The sequence below is a fragment of the Neolamprologus multifasciatus genome, chromosome 22, assembly GCF_963576455.1.
Source record: "Neolamprologus multifasciatus chromosome 22, fNeoMul1.2, whole genome shotgun sequence".
In the NCBI taxonomy this organism is placed as follows: Eukaryota; Metazoa; Chordata; class Actinopteri; order Cichliformes; family Cichlidae; genus Neolamprologus; species Neolamprologus multifasciatus.
Window position 1 is genome coordinate 8,692,506 of NC_140459.1, and position 22,295 is coordinate 8,714,800.

Below are 22,295 nucleotides of genomic sequence, written 5' to 3' on the forward strand. Positions count from 1 at the left end.
ACTTGATTACAGTGGTGTACAGCACTCAAATCTACCATAGGAATTCAACTAAGTTGTAATCTTGTGTTATTGAAACTATAACATTCTAATACTCATCAAACTAACCAGCCAATCCTTGTGCCCTATGGCTGGAGGAATTGTCATCCTAAAGTAGATCACTAGATGTTTTTCACCACAGGAAGAAGAGAATTTTTTATTATTTTTGCCGTGACCAAAGGCGACAAATGGACGTGAAACATACTAGGACATTTTCTACTTAAATCTTAACTTGGCCACCATATTCCAACCCTGCAGGGGTCGAGGTTTTACCTTCCACCTTTAATTAGCCACTTGCCTATACGTTAACATGACCCAAAGCTATTTGCTGTGGATGCTCTTGAACTACAAGTACCTTGTTATGCGCCTACTTCGCTTCCTGTCCATTCCTCACCCTGAGGACTGTGTTAGTTCATCTTCCTCCATTCTGAAAGATGAGCAAGATGGTGAATCATGACTACAGAAAGTAACTATCTTCATATATCATGTGACGTAGTACGCCAGCACAGCTATCATGTGACTTTAAATGAGAAGCCCGAGGGAACACAGCAGATAACTATTACTAACATATGCTACACTGACAGGCTGAATTATGGGACTTGTAAAAAAGCAAAAGTACATATTGCGCAGGTTTCTAGCTTTACCTGGGGCGGTGTGATAAAATCAAACAGCTGTTAAAGCAGAAACCGCTAATGAGCTGTCAACAGCACTACTAGCAAAACAAGCTAACAAGCACGACCCCCGTACACAGATCCGAGCCCCGGGAAGCAAAAGCAAAGCAAAAACACATAAACGTGTCAGACAACAAGACTGTCGCTTTAGTGCGAGACCGAAAAAACAGCTCAGCTACCCCGTCCATACCTTGAAAGCCTGGCTGAGTTGTAATACGGGATTCTCTTCGAGTTGTTCCGCACCGGATTTAACGGGATGCTGTCAGCCATCTTGGCTGGGCAGTACCTACGCGATGGCACGCAAAACGCGTAGGGATTTGTGCTGCATTCAGGTGGCATTTAAAAATGTCGTAGTGATGCATGTCAAGCCAAGAAAAATTGCTTTACTAATTTAAGATTAGAGAGCACAGACTGGGTGGGCGGGGGGTTCATCTCACGCAACACTTGTTTTGCGCAGCGTGTGTGCAAAAAAAATAAAATAAACAAAAATAAACAAAGTGGGCTTTTTCTGAATGTAGCAATGCGAAAACTGCGCTTTCAAGACGTAACCGAAGGTTGCACGCGGATTCAATCAGTGTAGTGAAATAATAAATATAGCTTACGCTAAAATAAGACTTTGGAGGATGATACGAAACCTTTAATAGGTGGTATATTTTGCATTACGCACCATATGATTTTGAAATTACTTGAGAAGCAGCTGTTCTAATCCGAATTTATAGAAACTACTTACCAGAATATACGCCTTTATTTTGTTCCTAAAGTTTTTTAGTCGACACTGGCTGACATAGTCTCCCTTTATGAAATCTAGTGTTGACTGCTGACTTACTTTTCTGTTATTTTCTTTGATTTAAATAATTACAGATAACACAACCCATTGACTGGTTTAAATACTACAATTATTATTATTATTATTATTATTATTATTATTATTATTATTGATGGTTGTTTTTAGATTTAATTGAAAACTTCAGACGTAGCTTTGCAGTTCTACTAAAATGATAAAATATAGTCAAGCTAAAGAATCAATTTGTTAAAGCTGTTAGTTTATGAGGGCCATTTTATTGTTTGCCAAAAAAAAAATCCTTGCTGAAAGAGATAAAAGTAAATGAAAAAGCTTATTCTTGGCTGTGATTTCTAAGCAAAAAAAAAAAAGGTGCTGTAATAACTAAGGAGTGTCAGTATAGATCTGAACATACAGGTGGTGTGTTCTGATTTTTATTCGGTCCGACTGTTGTTTAAGAAAGACAATTTCTCACCATAACACTGACAACGTATCTTTTCAGTTCATAGATGTGGATGTTTACGAGCATATTTTGTGCTTTGCTCTCACTGTAGCAGCAGCGGGCAGGTGTCCGGAGGAGAAAGCAGACTCTTTGCATTATTGATTATCGAACATATGTTCCCTTCTTCAGAGCAACCGTACATCTAAGGAATTGTCAATTACAGTATGAGTTGAACAAGTTCTTTACTGTGTAGAAAAACACAAATGACTGCAAAGTAAAATAGCAAAATGTGAATAACCTACTATTCTCTGTCGAGTCATAAAAAGTTCTTTTTCAAGTCTTTATATAATACATAAGAACAAACAAGATGTTTTACAAATATTTTAATGTCCATAATAACTTGCATAATTTCACAACGTTTGTCTTTTTTTCAATTGATTCCAATTTCTTTACTGTCATCAATCAGCAGAGAAAAATGTCTGTTGTTTCCCAGGTCGATGCCTGTCTTGGTTAGACTGGTAATTGGACCTCCTGCGGTGCTCACTCTGTCCATGCCTGCCGAGAGGGGGTGAAGCTGAGGGATGCCTCTGTTCTGGATCACCGAGATCTCGTTGTTCTTCATGGCCAAGCTGTTGGTGATAGCTGTCGCGTAACGGTTCCAGAATCCTGGGTCTACATTCATGGCTCGAGCTGCCAGGTCCTTCTGAAACATCTCTCCAAACTTCACAGCCTCTCCACCCAGCAGGGCCATGGGGTTGTCCACAGAAAGCCGCCGGCCTCTCCTTGCCGGTGCATTGTTCCACATGTGAGTTCCCATATGAACCTGAAAATGGCATTTAAAGTGTTAGGTGGTAATCTTTTTCAAAATACAAACATAGTTATATATCACCTATCGGACAGCTGACAGTTTATTCATGTTAGATCTTTTTATTTTTTTCAAACACACCCTGATGGTTCAGATAGATGTATTTAAACATTATTTTTAGGCTCTGACAAAATAAAAGTTTGAACAGCATGTTTTTATTGTTTGATCCAGAATCGATTTGTTGATTAATAATTAATCAGAAACCTTTCTGATTATTCAATACTGTAAAATATTTGTTTGTTTTTGGACAAAAACAAACATTATGAAGGTGCAATCTGGGGTTCTAAGGAATTCTAATGGGAATTAATTTTGATACTTGTTAACATTTAAGAAGTAAAAGTAATAATAATAATAATAATTATGATTTTTAAGATCCAAGTGGTGAATAGCAGAGATTTTGTTAGTGTTAGTATGATGTTGCACTAAATGATGAACAAAGTTTTAATCCTACAGAAACTTGTATAGTCTAAGCAGTCTTTTATTTTGAAAGGTGCATGATTAAGCTTTCATCGATATGCTTCCTAATTCGGGTTAATGGATTCTTATAAGCAAAGATACCATGTAGAGAAGAATATGTATGCTTGGTAAATGTTCTGTTTTCATTTAGTTCATCTGTCTCTGTTTTCAATATGGACTGTTTTACTTGGAGACACATTTGAACAAGAGATCCTCTGAATGCTTTGTTTCTCTAAAACTGAAACCAGGTTCTTGGTCTAAAGGATTCCCGTCTTGCAGGAAGTCTCGTCTTATCCAATATTCAACACAGTAAAATGAGTCCTGGTTCACCTACTGTGCACTTTTTAAAACTTAATAGCAATAGAGAACAGTTTTCCTTGATAAGGTCCTAACACAACACAACACAACACAACAAAAAAACCATCCGTTTTTTCTACCTTCAGATTGCCTTTTGTGGTGAAAGCTCTACCACAGATCGAGCAGACAAACGGTTTCTCTCCGGTGTGAGTCCGCTCGTGGATCTGCAGGGCGCTGGCTGAGGAGAAGTTCTTCCCACAGACATTGCAGTTGTGCTGCTTTGGGGTTCGCCGAGGAGGCGCAGGGCCTAGCAGGGAGGTCATACCTGGGCTACCAACCGACGGATACGCTGGGGTGATGTGGATGCTAAACGGAGGATGGTGCCCTTCCATCGGGGTGCTCGGTTGACTGTGACCATTCACCTCAGTTTTTATCAAGCCCGACGAAGTGCTGGTAATCAGGCTTGGAATACTTTGACCTGCAGCTGAAACAAAAGCATAGAGTATAAAGTTATCTTTACAAAACTAAACGGTTTTTTAAGGTTATCATAATAAATATTTACATGGCATTTTTAGCTTACCTCTCTCTCTGCTCAGCTGGAATGACATACTGTAAGGCATCTCCTCTTTCACACATAGTTTGCCGGGCTGTGTTCCTCTCGGCTCTTGGGCAGCTGCTGGTGCAGAGGCAGGAGACTCAAATTGCTCTCTCTTCACTGAGGCTGCCAAAGGCTCCTGGGATTCTGGCCTGCTGTTGTCAACTGCCGGTGATTTGATCGTCATGCTTTCTGAGTTGCTTTGAAAGGGAGACGCTGATACACAAGGCGAACAGGAGGACTCAGAAACATGTGGGCTGTTTTCACTACAGTTCTCCACCCTTTTCTCTGATAAAGCGCCTTCAATATTGAGCTGGCTGCTGTCTTTAAAACCATTAGTTAGGGGTTTTGTACCAAATGACTGGTTTAGGCTTACAGCAGAGTCAATCATTCTCATTTGTCTCTCCAGAGCTGCTATACTTGACACAATGGCTAAAGACTTGGGGGGAGAATTACAATCAGAGATTAAGGGTTTAGATGTATATACGCCTTCCTCCATATTTTCCACTTCCTCTTCACCATCCTCATTATCCTCTTCCATTGAAATATCATCAATGAGGTCATTGCCATTGCTGCTCAGGCTGTCAAAGTTGTTCTCATTGAAAGACACGTTGCTGTCCACCTCCTGCAGCCCGTCCACCGCGGCCGACTCTGAAATCTGCCCAACCATGTGCATGCGGATGTGCTGCTGAAGAACAACAGCGTTTGTGAACTTCTTCTGACAAATGGGACACGAGTGTTGCACCTGCACTGGGAGATTTTCTCGGTGAACGCCAATGTGAGTCTTCAGGTTTCCTTTGGTGGTGAAAGCCCTGCCGCACACTTTGCATTTAAAGGGTCTTTCGCCTGTGTGGATGCGATAGTGCATCTTGAGCGCGCTCTGACAGCTGAGGACACGGTGACAGAGGACACACTGGTTGGGATCTGTAATCTTTTTGTCAATATTCTCCACCAGCTGCTGAAGCTTTGAGGTCTCAGATGTTTGCATAGAATCCAGGAGGCCACACGATGGGAGTTTGATTTCGTCTGAGTTTAATGAGAGAGAAGGAGAGTTGGAGGCAGGAGATGCTGAGGCGATGGGTTCAGGTGTGGTGGTCACAGATGGGATGGTGGTGCTGGTTGTTTCGGAGGCAAGGTTGGGTCTCAGATTACTGGTGCAGCTCTGGGGCAGGTGCACCCCCTCTGTTTTCAGCACACTGGAGGCTTCTAAAACGGGAGAGAAACGAGCCTCGCTGCCTCTGTGGTTAGGTGACACAGATACACATTCACCAGGAGCTGGCTCATAGGAAGATTTAACAGATGGTGTTACACTTACAGGGTCATTTGAGCCTCTGATACTAGTAATAGTGGAGGAAAGCGGAAGACCCAGAGTGGCTGGCAGAGTTGCTACAACCGGCTTGCTGTCCAGCCAGGAGGAGACAGGTTTTTCTGGAGGGACGGACATTCCATAGGGAATCCCAGAACTTGTTGGCACATTATCCAGATATTCTGGCACTGGGAAGGGGTTCATCTGAATATGAGGATACTTCTCTTTGTGCCGTTGAAAGTGCACCTTTAAGTTCCCCTTTGTAGAAAATCGGTTGCCGCAGATGTTGCATTTGAAGGGCCGCTCTCCTGTATGGGAGCGCAGGTGGATCTGCAGAGCACTGTCGCTGCCAAACACTTTGGCACAGAACCTGCATTTATGCTTGAAGAAGGGCTCCTCTGGGCTGGGCTTCGTTTCGAACAAGGACACATTAGGCAGTTTCGCTTTCCTGTGCTTCATCAAGGCTGCGAGAGGGTCAAGTGCATTAGCTGTGGCGGCGATGCTAGCCAGGGGATTGGGAAAAATGACGCTGCTGGGGGGGCTCTGAGGTAGAAATGGCAGGCTAGAAGAAGAGCTGAGTAGACTGCTCTGTGCCAGCGAAAGTGGGCTGGAGGAGCTCAGTGTCTGAGTACTGCTAACGCTGCTGGTGTGTGAGCCTGTGTAAGGAGGCAGCAACGTGGAGATGCTGCTGCTGCAGCTGGAGAGAGACGGGGTGGTGTTTTCTGAGGAGGCTGAGGTACATGTGACATCCTTAAATGTGGGCTGTCCACATATAGTTTGTGAGGGCAGGGTTTGCGACTTTTCAAGCACAGAAGACAAAGAAACAGCCGCCTGTCCGTTAATGGCGGAGGGAATCGTTCCTGACAGTGGCAGGACGGGAGGAGGGATGATGCCTTGTGAGGGGAAAGGGTTAGGAGCCAAAGACAGAGACCTGGAGACTGGGTTTAATGCTGCTTGTGTTGGTTGTCTGTTCATGACAGCTACCTGGCTGCAGATCTGCTCTATAAGCTGCAGCTGGTGGACCTGTTGTTGCTGCAGAGCTAGCAGGTGTTCCAGGATCACCGGGATAGCTGCTGAAGCGGCCTTCCCTCCTGGACCGCTGCTATTGATCCCCTGGGAAAACTGGGCAACAGCCACCCTGGTGCTGTGAAGGATCTCAAGTGTCACGTTGGTGCTCGGCATGCTGTAGCTGGCAGCTGCAGACATCTGGGAAGGAGTGGACTCAGCTGAATCCGGAGGACGGGGGCTAGGCGTTGTAGTGTATTTGTCCTGTGGGCAATGTTCAAGCTCCATAACTTCATCCCGCTCCCTCCCTTCCTCCAAATTATCCAGACTGTCGTTGTCATTCACCAGTGTTTCTCCCAGCTCAAAGCCGCCATCCGTGGACTCTGCAGCAGATGAGTCACTGGACGCTACGCTGGGAACTGGAGACGGCCCGACAGGAGATTCCTCCGGTGCAGGCATCCCCTCGCTGTCCTTCACTATCAGCACCAAGGGATCCTCAGTGCAGACTTTGTGGTGCTCTAACAGTTCGGTCCAAGTGAAGAACTGAGCACAGCATTTATCACAGATGTGTGTTTCCTCACTGTCTTCATTGGCCTTCTCTCGCTCCATGCCAGCCAAAATCCCTGAGAAGGAAAAAAACAAGAGTAGAATGGGAAACTGATCACCGAATTTTCTCTATATCACCTTTCACCTATGGTCCCTTCCCCCTCTCACTCGTGCGCACACACACACACACACACACACAGCGGTGAGTCCATCTTTCCAATCTCGTGTTGTGTGGACAACCATTGTTTAACTCCACTGAACGTTGAAATCCACAAGACACCCTGCAGCGTCCAAAGATAACAAACATGTCAAGCTGAAACGGGACGGTTTGTCAAGGAATTATCTAAAACAAATTTAGATTACACTGCATATGTGCTGTAAACGTTATGCACACACGTACATTTGTATGTGAGAACAAATTATGAACCACGGGAGGAAAGGTTTGGGGCATTTTAAGGTTTATTTTTAATATAAAAAACTGCATTGTAGAAGCAAAGACCATGCTCAGCTACTTCAAAGTTTACAGCTGTGGAGTGTGTGTTCATTTTTAATGAGACGTGACTCTAAAAGACTTAATTCAACCGGCTTTGTAAAAAATTGCTTTTAAGTGTCTGACAGAAGTCTTCAACTCACACTTAAAGTAAAATTAAAGTAAAAGTAAAAGTAAAGAGCGTGTGAAAACACATATTTGTCAAAATTTCTATTTGGAAAAAGTGAAGTGAATTAACCTAAACTTAAAAAAACTGTTGTAACATTTAATAATCTACACAACCTGAAACACATGTTACACCCTGATTGTTATTAAAACATCGTGTTCGCTCTCAGGGTCTGATAAATTTAATTGTCTTCTCAAATCTCTACAGGAACACAGCTGTGAATCTGCATCAGCAACACATATCTCTTTTTTTATTTTTGTATTTCATGCATCTAAATACCAAAAAATACAAAATACATATAAAAATAAAAATACTAAAAAATACCCCGACGTGAACAGGACGTAAGAGCGTGCCTTGTCATCCTCGTTTCCAGACTTTTCCTGATGTATTTTCTCATATTTTAGCACAATTCTTTATTTTGAAATCTTCGTTTCATTTTGCCCCGTTTCAGTAGCTGACACGTGACATTCCTTATGACAGGATTTCACACTTTATGATCACTGTTGCATCTGTTCAGGTTTTGCCCCATTAGGAAACAGACAGTAATGCCAGATGGGAAGTTTTGGGGAAATCACTACTGAATTATTGCACATATATCCGGGTATTGCTACACTAATTTAAGGATAACAATTTTTAAAAGCTGACTATTTAGACGGATGGATATTTTCAGGGATTAGGAACGACTGTAATTGGATTTTGTTAACTGAGTATCTTTACAAACTTCCATTCTTGTAAGCATCACACGTTAAAGACACGTTCACAGAGGCTTTTTTTCCTTAAGCAAACTAAATGTGAATTTTAAATAATTTTAGATTGAAAGATGTGTGTTTGTGCTAAATTTGACACGAACGTGTGTCTGTGTGGCCCCATATGTGCACATAATTCGTGTGTATGTGCACACGCGTGTGTGTTTGTGTTTCCGACTTAAATCAATAAACTCCAATTATCACATTTCACCACCTAAAAGAATTACTCCCAGTGTGCTGGAGCTAAAAGCAGCCGGAGACGTCTGTTATATTTACAATTACACGAACACACTGAACAAATCCTCACGCAAACACGCAGAACAATGTCTGAATTAAGGAGGAAATTAGTTCACTAACCTATTATAGACATGTAGCTCCAAATGTGGCACGTCAGAGATTTTATAAAAATAATTTTTTTCAGACTTTTTTTTTCAGTTTAAGAAGTAAGAGTGTAACCAGAGCAGAGTAGAAAAATCTATTTGAAAGTCAAACTTGTCATGGGTAAATAATCAGAGTCCTTGCCTCACAAAGTGGGTGGTCTGAGGATCACCAGGGCGATTCAGCAAACACAGGAGTGAAAACACTTCCACTGTTTTAGCACAGGATTTTGTCTGCTCTCTGTAAGATTTACTTCCAATGAAAACAAAGAAAAGATCGGATTTGATTTAAACCTTTAAATATATTTCCAAATGTAATAACACGTGATGGGAATTTATTTAAAAATGTCACCCTCACTCAATCCATAATGTCAGGAACAGTAAACAGATTTATGTTGGTTTCTTGTGTGGTTTGGCGATGAGAGGAGAGAGGGGAAAAAAAATCATGAAGCTGCAGCTGAAAAGCAAACAGATTCGCAGCCCAGCATTAATGCTTCTGTGACTCTCTGCGCGACCTCTGGGTCGCAGAGGTCAATGGTTCAGATGTACTAATTGTATTGTGATCCAGACATGGACCACTTGCCCCTCTCAGGGTGAGACTGCCAAAGGTTAAGTCAGCAGGCTCAATCAAAGCCCAGCTCATAGTGGCGGAGCCCCCTGCTTGGCTGGAGGGCGGTGGGAGGGCCCGAGTCAGGAGGGCCTCTTCCACACTCGACACCTTTTCACAGCCACGCATAAAAACAAAGTCACATATAATTCAATGAAAAATACGCAACAAAAACGCAGATGATAATAAAAAAATTGCGATTCCACCAGTGAAGCTGATTTTTTCATTTACAGGCCTTTTCCTTTTCAGGGTTATGCAAATAATAATAAAAAAACCCTCCATCAACATTAACATAATTAAAATAAGTCAAATGAATGATATTACATCAGCATTATTTGGATGAATTTATATTTACGACCCTGGTGGATTGTAAAAGTATTTCATCTGATTCTGCACCAAATTGAGAGGCTAAAGATCAATTTTAAAATTCTGTTAAATTTCAGTAAACATTTTGGCCTCTTCCAGCAGTTTAAAGGTTGATTTACACTTAAAATATTAATGCTGATACAATTTAACGCTCAGCTTCTTTGTTGATTAAAAGGTTGAATGAGGATTTCCTGTAAGCACACCAGATTAAATCCTGACATTGAAAATATACAAAATAAGACTTATAGTGTACTCTAACATGGGATGGTCATATGTTTTAATGATTTTGTTCTGTTTACAAATGATATGAAATGTGCTGATAATCCCTAGTCATTATTTTTTTCATGGACTGCCCTAATGTTATAATTAAAAACTTTAAATGAATATACATATATATTTAAAAAAGGGTCTTGACTTACTTAAACGTCTTACTTTATTAAGAAGCTTCTTTTAAGACTATTTCTATTTGATTTATAATATAAATGTTTATCATTAAAAGTTTAATAGTTGGCAGGAGGACTTTGCCCCCCAAATTAAAAAAATACAATAAAATAAAATAGGAACATAATGTGAAACTAAATATAAGATTTCCGCTGTTTCCGTGCGTTTCTTGCTTCATATGGTGGTTTTGTTTCGGCGCAGTTCTTCACAGCAGGTCCTGTTTCTTCAACATTTAAACACCAAGCAAATAAACTATTATAATGAACTTGGTTCATAAAGAAAAATGTTAAAAGATTTCAGTCTACAGTTGCCACTCCATATTGTGTCAACATATTCTCCAGCTGTTAAATCTCGACCTGCACGAGTCAAAGTAAAGTTAAAACTAAATGAAAAAAGCTCCCTTGTGATCAAATCATGAACTTTTTCGGATTTTATCTTTAAAAAGTTTCCCTAATGAGACTTGAAAGCTAAAAAGTGTGATACAGAAATGATGCTAAAATAATAGGTGTGTTTCCGCAGAAAATGGTAAGTAAAATTGTTTAAATTAATTTGCATTCTATTTTATTTTACAAATTGCCTAAAAAGTTTTTTTTGTAACAGAATAAATCATTTTGAATAAACCGTCTAAGACGACAGTTCTTCTTCACGCAGCAGCCTAAAACCCCCCTGAAAAGTCGTCCAAAGCTCCTCGGACACTTACCATTATTGCAGAGCAGTCCGGTCTGTATCGCCTCCTCATCTGACTTGAGGTGCTGCGGCTTGGCTTGCTTTCGCCGGGACATGTTGATCTGTTTGTGCGCCTCGCTACTGCCTTTCGCCGAATCATCTACAAGCAGCGAATGGGACGCTTCGTGGAGAGCGGGTTCGGTGAAATAAGAGATCGGAGGATGGTGTTGATGCCCGAGTGCAGATTGCGCATGTCAGTGTAATTATGATGGAGGAAGGATAATGCTTTTACGACTCTAGCTGCCTTTCGATGGGTGATTGGCTCCCGTCCAGCCAACTCACGGTAGATATGGAAATGAGGGATGGTGTTTAATAATAATTAGTTCACTTCCTGTCCGGTGTGCGGCTGATTTTACGCACATCTCCGAGCAGCCAACATGGTTTAGTCCGATCTGAACTCCTGAGAGTCTTAAGCGTTTTGGAACGGTCTTGGTTTTAACTCTGTGGTCAAATGCTGCATCTTTAGATAGTCCGTTTGAGTCTAAGATTGTTTTATTTCCTTTCTCAGCTCTTGGATTGGCTTAGACATTCCACTTTGAGTTGACTCCTCGGGAGGTGGATGGCTCGATGTCCCAGCTGAAACCCTCACACACACTCGAGGCAAAAGCGTAACACTAGCAGGAGCACCCTCAGAGAAAATAGGCTGAACACCTAAAACTGCCTCAAGCCCAGAATCAACGCGACGGAAGAGGTAACTCCCTAACAGATCAGATTTCGCAGGATTGGATACGTGCGTAAAGTCAAACTTTGTGCGTAAAAATCTCGCTCAGGTCGCACGCAGATCCGATCTTAAACTGGTGACTGTCGGAAGTGAGACTCCCTGGTTTATCCGAGCTACCGGCGCTCTCCTTGTTGCCTCCGCCTCCGGTCCATCATTAGATGCCCTTCAGCCGCCTGCGATAGGCTACTGCCAGGATACCACAGGAGGTGTTGGAGCCCTTGCTTCATTTGTTACGACCTCCCACAATTTGGCGCCATAATAGACCGAAAAATGTGTCGGAGAAGAAATCCTCCCTCGAGTGAGCATCAGGGAAGTGTGTAAGATAAACCCAGATGAGCTCAGTTTGAAAATAAAACTAGGCTGAATACACCTTTCTTGTAGCTTGTATATATGTTTTACCGATTGGTTGACATAATAGCAGCCAATACAGACCAGAGTTTAAACTTAAATCCAGCTCAGTTATCGATAAATTAAAAAATCCTTTAAAAAAGAAAGTATGCAAGAGTATGAGGTGTATAATAAAATGTGTTTGAATCCCTTCCACAGACTGTAGCTATTTCAAAGCCGAGAGAAGAATGAAGCATACTTCAGCAAAGCTGTAATCCCCCTTTCACCAGACATTGTCCCCAAACTTGTAATTATGTGGTATTAAAAGATGCAGCTGGGGGACGACAGAATCAGCTGTTGATAATTGCAAGTACTACACAACAGCCTGGTATTGATCGGCATGTCTCCTATTCCCCTGCTATAGAGAGATAAGGAGGCCCCACTCTTGCTCGAATATAATTTCTTCTGACCTATCAGGTTTCTACAGACTTATGATGAATAGCCAGAGTGGCCAAGAACGCTTATCTAGAAACTCAACCCTCCTTGATTCGATATTGATTCTTTGTAACCAGCGTCAGCACACAAAATCAAACTAGCAACTACTTGACCATGATCTCTTCCAGATTCTAACTTGGCCTCCACCCGTGCAGACTCCACTCTATGCCCGAAGCACCACTTGATTTTAATCATTGTGAACATCTGTTAGACAAACAAATGTATCAGTTTATATTGTTTAATATGACGAGGAAAGGTAATCCAGCTGAGCCACTTAAATAAATTCTATTCATTAATAAATAAGTGCTGAAAGTAAGCAATTACACTAAAAATACACAAGTCACTTAATTAATAATGAAACAAAAAAGGCACTTGGGAGTTATTCATAGGGTTAGGGTTAGGTTGTTAGTTATGCTGCTAAAACTGCTTTGCTTTTTTCAGCAGGGCAGAAGAAGTCTCCAGTTAATTTTGGGGCAGCAGTAAGTGGAGTTGTGGTGTTAGATTGCAATACAAACACTGGCTGAAGCTATTACACAGGATTTCAGTAGAATTTTTGTTTTCAGTGGTTTTGTTGGAAAAACAACTGACCAGTAGTATTTCAGGCTATTTAATGAAGAGAAGTCTAAAAAAGAACTTTTAAAGCTGTAAATACTGCAAAAATACAGCAATAGCATAAGGATGGGTAAAGAAGAGAACAACATAAAGTACCTTTGTTTTGGTTTGGACCACAGCATGAGTGAGTACCTTTTAAAAATGACTTTAAAGGCCATATCACATGATTCACAACACTTTTAAGCCACTATTGATTCATGCGGATGAAGGCATTGTTGTTCTGGAAGAGAACACAGTTAAAAGTGATCTTTCAGAACAACTATGTATTGATGTGCGCTCAACCTTAATTTCCTCCTGCATCCTTTTTTTCCACCAATCCAGTGCCAGTGCCAAATCTAGAACCAGCTGTTAGCATTTCCAGTAAAAAAAAAAGAAAAAGACCTGCGCTGGTGCCAAAAAGCTGGCACAAGTACTGCACCACAAAATTGCTGGGCCCAGATTTGGACCCATTGAAGTAAGTAACTAAGGGAGGGGTTATGGCAAGAAACTCACAGATGATTTGCAGATTTTGTCCACTATAATTTTCATCACATGGATCATGAACATGAAGTTTTGCCGCTTAATTCAGTGTTATACTCAGTTCTTAAACCTGCAGAAATGTGGGCTGGTACCAAAACCAGGCACCAGCATCACATCTGTAGAAACCAGGCATCATGGCACAAAGGACCCAAACCATTACCACCGGATGCCTCGCTGTCAGGGCCAGTGACTCATGGTTTTCTTTTTTTGTGTCATGCTTCCTTGTGTTGCATAATGTTCATTTTGTTGTACAAATCAAACCGTACCCGCCTATAATTATATGCCAAAATATCTGATATAAAGGAGGAAGAGGATTAAATTTCCAAACATGGGCTGTTATAGTCAGTAATAATCATTCTAGCCTGATATCCACTAACAGCTGAAAAAACACAGGAAATGTGATATCAGTGGCTATGGCATGAATAACGTAGAAGGTATTTCTTTTCTTTCGGGAGCCTGGAAAAGATAAATACCAACAAATCAACAAGCACATCTCCTAAAAACAACATCACATTTAATACAGATTACATTCATTCATGTTTTGTCCACTCCACAAGAACTTGGAAAAGATATCAATTAATATAACAAAGTGTTTCCGTGTCTGAAAATAGGCCAAATACACTATTATGTTTGAATGAATATAAAATGAAAGTTAAAATCCGTCATTTGTAATGTTTAAGTTCTTTGCTCATTTGCGTATCAGTCATTTCTGAGCAAGAAATTGACAGTGAGGTCGACGTACTCGCCAAGAGTACAATTTGATGCTTCAGAATTGAGAAGCTTCTCTGCAGCCACATTTTGTCTGTATGAAAATTACAGTAGGCAGCGATTTACTAGCAGCTAAAAGGAGGAGCAGATACACCAGCGGCTCATCAGCCGGTGCCAACTGAGGAATGCGAAGGCTGCTGTACAGAGCATGAGGCCACAGATGGAGATATGACAAGCTAATGGCCCCTGAAGACAGTGATCAGCCACGAGAAAAATGCAAAACTTTCCAGAGATATATCAGGCTGAAAGACACGGCAAGACTTTGAAACTATCTATTCATACTGAGGTATTTACTGACTAACAGGAAAAGCCTCGCAGAGAATCTGCAGGGAATAATAAAAATGTTTATGCACAGATTTTTACCTAAAGAGCTTCAATGTGTTCACTGAAACTTGACTGGCCTACGTGGTGGTGATTGTGGAGCCAAAAACTGACTCTGTTACTGTTACTCTGACTCAGTGGAGCTGTTTTCATTGTCAGGCATTTGTATTTGCCTCCTGTCTTCTCTTACATCTGTTAGCCATGGCTCAGAGAAAAACATTAAAATGTGGTAATTACAAAGGAACGATTGTGTTAAAATAAAGCTTATGATGTTAGAAAAAACCAAAACTTGATGCCTACATAACTTTCCATTATCCTCACCATACCAATGGGACAATTCCTTTAAAAACTATAAAAAGTTAAAGCAGAAATGGACTGAAAAAACTGTGGTACAGTAGAAAACATATTTTATTGTTAGAAATATTAGCTGGGGTCATAAACTACCTCACTGGGTTACTTGAAGGTTAAACATCTCACAGCTGCCCAGCAAATACAGTGGAAAAACTGGACTGTACAGTTTCTGGAGAAATTGCTGTTGCATTGTTGCTACGCCCAGAGATCGTTGCTTTGTCTCTGTAGGTTGAGGTTAAAGTTTGGTAGGTGTATGTACCTAATAAAATGGCTCAGTAGACAGGTGTACCGAAAACGTGGCCAGGTACACAAGTGTGCCTAATAAAGTGGCCACGCACAGGTGTACCTAATTAAGTGGCTGACTCCGTTTTTAAGCACACGGTGTACCTAATAAAGTGACCACAAGTGTAACTAATAAAGGGGACAGCCATTTAATTAGGCACATAAGTGTACCAAATAAAGCGGTCACAGATGTACCTAATTAAGTGGCCAGCCACCTTTTCAGGCACGCAAGTGTACGTAGTAAAACGGTCAGCATCTTTACAGAGCTCCAGGATGTCACAGCATCGATACCTGACCCACAGATATGAGTATGTTTGTTTCCCCGTGTGGTATGTACTCAAAATCACAAACAGCCAGGGACACTAACAGAAAAATAAATAGTAGCTTTAAATCGGTTCCTGTGTGAAAATGAAGGTTTAGTTTAAAAATTCATATTGGTCTTTGATTTAAAAAAAAAAAAAAGACTTTTATTTTGAAATTTGACACACACACACTTGTTCCCTGCTCTAAGTCCCTGTCAGGGTCTACGACTGTTGTCTGTTGTCCTTCTTTGTTAATTTTGTGAATGACAGTATTTTCAGTGTATTTTGGAACAAGCAGCATTGTGCTGCAAGTAGTTAACGTATGACATCATAAAAATGTTTGTCCAAGCGGCTTATTTCACTCAATCATTGTCAGTTTTACAGCCTTCTTGCTGACAAAGTCATCGCATATGGCTCGCCATAGCACACTGAAGTAAGGTGGTTCAGCTCAGGAGGCATGCCAAAGAGTTTCTTTGATTTATGACTGTAGTGTTTCTTCACAGTGACAGCGCACTGACTCGGTGTGGAAATATTGTTCTTTGCTTTTAAGGTTTTTGTTTGGTAAATGACAGATTTGTTAAATGTTAAAGTTTTCAGATCACACTTGCACATCTTTAAACTAAAAGAAGGGGAAAAATTGGAGGTGTTTTGTAGGTAATTATGCAATGTTTTTACCCACGAGCGAGAATGAGTTTTAAAAGTATATTTTGGGAATGTAGTCAAGCTCATTAATAGGGCGGGATTTCTAAATTACCCACATTATCTAAGAGGTGCAATGTTGAAAGCCACAGGCAGCAGCCGCAGTTTGTAACTCATGACTGTGTAGAGCCAGCTGCTTCCTTTGATTTACTTTTCATTGAAACCAACAGGATCATAACAATTTTTCTAGTTGAAAATATCTCTCCTGTGAGGGGCTTCAGGGTGGCAGTCTGTTTAGCCCTCCACCACTGGCACTGTGCTATAATATCTCTAAAAGAATTGCACTCACTCAGGCTCTGTTTCCTCATATAATCACACAAAGGGATTTTTCTAGAAAATGATCGTAAATCACAGGCTGGATCAATACAGCAAGCCCAGGCTGCACTAGCCTGATAACACAATCAATAGAGGTATTTGGATTTTAATTAATACATGACGGCACCTCAGTCCTGAAACAGTGAAATATGACCCCCAAACCCTTTTGAAATACACCCTTCAGAGCGTCACATACAACCCTGATATCTGCTACAACTCATCAGTTGTCGATGTGATCTGGTACCTGAGGAGCTGAAGGAACAGAGGGCTGCGGGAAAGAGATGGGGGTGAAAATACAAGTGGACACACAGGATTTGAAAAAGAAGCATGTAAAACAAAAGAAGTCAAGATAGTAGAGACAGGATTCAGGCCAAGTGATTCTTTTAAATGCTAACCATAGCATGACAGTAGATAAATAGGGTAATATGAAGGTAATTACATTACTAATGGCATTTCCCATAGGTTTGCATAGTGTTAGTCTTGTATAGTCTTTGTATAGTCTGACATTTTTGTCTTTTAGACATGCCATTAAAATCTGTGAAATAGCAGGTACAATGTTCATCACGTTTGCCGTCTTAGTATATCTTTAACTAGGAGCTAGACCAGGGGTAGGCAACCTTTCTGATGGCGAGTGCCATTTAAAATTTTCTCAGAAGTCAGTGTGCCATATGATTGCATTAGCAATAAATTTAATAATGCTCTATATGAACAGTTACACAATATATAGAACCACTTTATAGAATCATATTTGTTTGCAGATGTTGGCAGCTATCAGTGAATAGTTATCAGCTATTTTGAAACAAAAAAAGGACACTTTAATCCATAACAAGAACTCCATGACAGCAAATGGACTGTACAAAAGAACAAATGCTATTTATGGTCTCCTCACAACAATGATAAGAAAAATTGACTAAGCCAATATGGCATGTCTGTTAATACAGACACACACATGTTAATGTGATCTCTGTTCTCCCACTCAGAGACACAGGTCTCTGAGTGTCCAGCATTCAGACGGCTGAAAATCTGCTCACACAGACATGTAGAGCCAAATACTGTCAATAAGGCCTCTGCAATGTTCTGAAGACAGTTAAACATGTCAGGTAGTGATGTCCAGCAGGTGAAAATGTAAGCTCCATGAACACGCACAGCTGTGGATTCCAGCTGCTTCGATGTTGCATTAACTGGCATTAACTCAGCCAGTTAATGCGAGACTAATCTTGCTGCTCATTAAAGATTTCTGGTTTGATCAGAAAAGAAAACATTGGTCCATACACCTGAAAGTCCCAATTTGCGATGTGCACCGCTGGCGCGGCTATTTATTTTTTGATGCACCTTCTCAGATTAATTCACTGCGTGTTGTGCCCAGGGCTGGACTGGGACAAAAAAACAGCCCGGCATTTTGACTAAAGACTGGCCCACCAGGTATTAAAGCCATAAAGCCTTTGAATGAAAACAAAAGCTGTTGTGACAGTGATGTACAGTCTTGTTGGTATATGTATGATTTCTATACATTTTACATCAGATAAAAACTTTGGTTGTAAGCTTCAGATAATTATTTATTAACAGCCAGACATTTTAAATGAGAATAAGAAAGTATTTCTTTGTGCCCCCCTTTCGCTGCTAATGCCCCCTGGCCCCCCTGGCAAAACTTTGCTAGATCCGCCCCTGCACATTTACCAGCTGTCAGCTACTTAGAAACAGATCCTGGTGTTATTTGTCCCTCAGAAACAGTTCATAACTTCCCTTCAACTCATTCATGTCACCTAAAAGGTAAACCTGTTTCTCCATCACCTGTTCAGCTCTGATGATTCAGTAAGGACATCTCCTGGTTTCATCTTCATGTTTCCCTCTCACCAGATAACCAAACCGACATCATGACCAGCAGCTTTTACAGCTGTGGCTCCAGCAAACATTAGCTGATACTAGAAAGTAATATTAAATAAATTCTAACAACAGCTCATCAAGCTTAAATGTGCTGCTGTTGTTTAGTGCGACATCCGGGCAAATGCCTGGTATGCCCGATTGCCAGTCCAGCTATGGTCGTGCCATCAGTTAACCCTTCGCGTGCCAACTGTGGCACGCGTGCCTAGGGTTGCCGACCCCTGTGCTAGACTAAAAGTTGAGCAGAGTATGGAGTTCATCTCTGGTAGATATTTGTTCGTAAACCAAAGTAAACAATTTTTTGACAATGATGATGATGATGAATTAATATTTACAATTGATCCCAGTTTTTTTCAAATGTATGAAAATATGCAATTCTTAGACCTCACCAGGAAATCGGCAGTAATGGTCGAAAGTAGACGAAAGCACAGCTGCTGACGTTGGAGATCTTTTGTATCATCTAACTCAACTATCTTTCACCTTTATAATCCAGAATATGGAAACGATTGTTGTACACAGAAGGAATTTGTTTCCTAGACATAAACTATATATAAAAGATGGGCTTACAGTAGCTAATTTGACATAACCCAATCGTTTTTATTTTGCATTTTGAATACTCAGCGTTAAGCTTCACCCACACTGGAAGCAACGCAGAGACAGGAAACCACATAAACTGCATGAAATTCAGCAACTTCAAGCAACTACGGATGAAAAAAAATGCAAGCGATGGGGAAGTGGGCGGGGCCTGAGATAACATTTTCCCAACTTCCCATCCAACAACTAAAGTGACTGCAAATCAGAGCGAAGAATACAACTGACTGACATATGACCTGGCAGCAAATAGATTAGAGGGTTACCAAGGCAACTGGAGCCTTGAATTTCTGCGAGCAAGCAGCCGTCAGCTTCAAAGTGATGCGCAACAAGCGAATTGCGTCCAGTGTTCAACAGCATTCGCTATAACTCCTTGTGTTGGGACACCCTCGATTCAAATAGCCATGCCCCTTACTCTATTATCCCAATGGATGAGTAATTAATAAATTGACCCAATGACTATAAATATTAGTTTGTACCACAGTGGTTGTAGCCATCTTTTATATACAGTCTGAGTTTTTAACTCGACTAATATACAACCGATTTTTTAAAACCCAAATCATGCTTTTCCTGAAGTATGTCATTGCATAAATGAATTAAACAGAAAATAAAAGTATTAATGTCAAATTACACAAAAACTATTCTTGGCCCCCATAAACAGAAATTCCACTGAAATATATACAATCATAGACTTATTCATTAAAATGAATGGTTTACATTGTACTCATGTAACAAAATTACATGAAAAAATAACACGTACTCAAAAAACTTAAAGTAACCATTTGTGTATTTTAAATACTTTTGTGTATTTTAAAGTAAAGTCACAGTGGAGTCATTAGCAGTTAGCATGTTCTGGCGTTAAGATTCACCCAATTAAACATTTGCCAATCACAAATACTGATTCACACCAAATGGTGACAAGTGAGAAGCTAGCATGCGTATTTACTTTAGATTATGACGCTCGGTTCAGAACTTTATGGCAATCGCCTCAATAGTTCTTAAGATTTTTCAGTTTTTCAGTAAAACTGAATAAAGTCAGACATTCATGCTCCTCTGGGGTCCTCCATGAACGTCTGTGCAAAAGCTTTTTTCAATCCATCCAGTAGATGCTGAGAAATAGTCTTGTGGGATGACCAGCCAACACCACCATCTCTAACTGCTCGTTCTGCTTTAAAACAAGAGGCCCGATGACTCCACACGGTCACGTCCCTTAAGAGAAACCAGCAATCGTCAAAGCTGAGATGGAGACTCAGACCCAGACAGTCTCCCCTGCAATAGCCAAAACCTTCACTCAGCAGTTATTGTGGTTGAATGGGATCTGGTTCTTCATCCCAAAACACAAAGCAAACGGAGAATAGACCAAAAAGAAATCAAAAGCGAACAAAGAGGGATTGAACGGAGAGCGCAGAGTGACAGACAGCACCAAGGCAGGGCTGTTAGGTTATGTAGACTGAGGGCTGAGTGTCGAGGAAATTTCTGATCGCTTTAATTCACTACACCTAACTTGGCTCGGCTCTTTCCCCCCTTTCTGCTTTTATCTAACACTGTGTTTCTGTATTGATTTTTTTTCTTTATCTTCAAGGCTGGATAAGAGGACACAGAAGTGCGGGAGTGAGAGTGAATGGAGAACTTTCCTGAAGATTGCTGCTATTCTCCGGCTTATTGCCTCCTGTCCTTCATGGTTTCACATGACGTCCCGGGTGTCAGGATCGCCTTCAAGCTGGAAATGAGGAAAGTGATGATACCAGTGGGCTGGGATCAGAAAAGAGGAAATTGGCTAAGGTAGAAAAAAAATGACAAAATAAAGTTAAAGTGCAGAATGACATAAAATAGGTGTAAATATTTGTAAACTTGTAAACTTTTGCTGTATGAGGAAACTCAAAGGGTGCTGAGATAACTCAGGATGAGAGAAACAGGGACACAGAATAAAACATCCCCTCAGCTGCTGTTTTCTTACACATAAAAGCTTCATAATTATGTGTTTGGGGCTTTGTTGACATGAAAACCTACATGAAAAGCACCTAACGGCAAAAAAGCTGCAGATTTCAGGAAAAAAAAGGAAACCATTCCTTCTTAAAACTTGCATGCAGATTAGAACAAAGGAGGCAATAAAACAGAAGCTAATTACAACCTTCATGCACATAAAATCTAAGGCAGGTAAAAGGAAGACTCAGAGTACAATATGCCTTTCCTTTCCTTGTGCGTTTCCTTAAACGCACCGCCCTGTCGTAGGACAGAGAATCTTTTGTGGAATAAATAATTTCTTCGGTGAATTAAAGCTACAAGTGTTTGAATTGAAAGTGAAGAGAAAGGCAAAACCCCCCTGGGTAATAGATTTCTTAAAAGAAAGAAGAGGAGGACTTAAACGTACCAGCAGGATGCCCTTTTCTTATCTCTGAAACAATTAAGCAACACAGTTGTTTAGAATAAGAATAGATTGTTTCAGATTCAGGTCTTTTCCCAGCTGAGTAACAAAGCAGGCTACCTACAGCTAAGCCTTTTGTTTCACCGAGCATCAGCAGAAATAGATTTTCACATCAGCTCTCTTACAAATAATCCAGTTAGCTCTCTCTTAATCTGAAAAACAAGTAAAGCTGGCCCTGCCCTCACCCCGCTTATTATTCTCCAGCTGAGTTCGAATTTCAGCTCTTGCAGCAATGACGAGTGTGCGGACTCAAATATGGATAAAATAATGCCGAGTAAACTGTAGAAAGTCAGCGACGCCTTTTTCTTTTCACTAAAATGAGGTCAAATGCATTATCCCCTGACGATTTACATTTTTAAACTCGTCCTGGTTACAAAAGAGGCCGACAAGTTAAAGACTACATCTAAATTAACTTTAAAAAAAACATATTCAAAGACTTTTTGAACTATTTTGCTTCCATAACGTATCTTCTTGCACTAATGGAAAGAATACGTCCAAAATACACATTCCAGTTTCAGAAGTCCGTGTACGTCTAATGAGACTATGCCTCATTTGCATATCTATACATACACTTTTATAAACGTGGCCCTATAACACAATACAAAAGATCATTCTCATAATGTAAGCAATTCCCTAAACAAGTGTCAGGGTCATCTCTGTTCGAACAGTATTGGAAAAGCAATGGAATTTAATAACACACATTAACAGAAGCTTTCTTAAAATGCATTAGTCTCATATTTGGAGCCAGAAATCCTCATTTAGGTAAC

The 22,295-nt window shown here is 40.6% G+C and overlaps 2 protein-coding genes across 6 annotated transcripts in view; both read right to left on the bottom strand.

Moving 5' to 3' along the window:
- Positions 1 to 1,028, bottom strand: part of atp9b (ATPase phospholipid transporting 9B) — a 58,239-nt gene extending 57,211 nt beyond the window's left edge. For 3 of the 4 annotated variants that reach the window (XM_085148012.1, XM_085148009.1, XM_085148008.1), the window contains exon 1: positions 898 to 1,028. In XM_085148012.1, the coding sequence (XP_085004138.1) occupies positions 898 to 977 (80 nt within the window). In that variant the 5' untranslated portion in view covers positions 978 to 1,028. Of the gene's footprint in view, positions 1 to 391; positions 464 to 897 lie in introns of all 4 variants that reach the window. The other variant, XM_085148011.1, reaches the window with a different exon arrangement.
- A 626-nt stretch (positions 1,029 to 1,654) lies between these two features.
- Positions 1,655 to 11,797, bottom strand: sall3b (spalt-like transcription factor 3b). 2 transcript variants are annotated; one of them, XM_085149058.1, is made up of 4 exons: positions 10,894 to 11,797; positions 4,129 to 7,077; positions 3,689 to 4,026; positions 1,655 to 2,753 (listed from the first exon to the last, which is right to left on the bottom strand). In XM_085149058.1, exons 1-4 carry the CDS (start codon positions 10,973 to 10,975, stop codon positions 2,361 to 2,363), a joined length of 3,762 nt encoding a protein of 1,253 aa, XP_085005184.1. In that variant the 5' UTR covers positions 10,976 to 11,797; the 3' UTR covers positions 1,655 to 2,360. The 2 variants fall into 2 exon arrangements, with proteins under 2 accessions (XP_085005184.1, XP_085005183.1); XM_085149057.1 differs by having other exon boundaries at positions 1,656 to 2,753; positions 3,689 to 4,032; positions 10,894 to 11,794.
- Between the last annotated feature and the right edge of the window lie 10,498 nt (positions 11,798 to 22,295).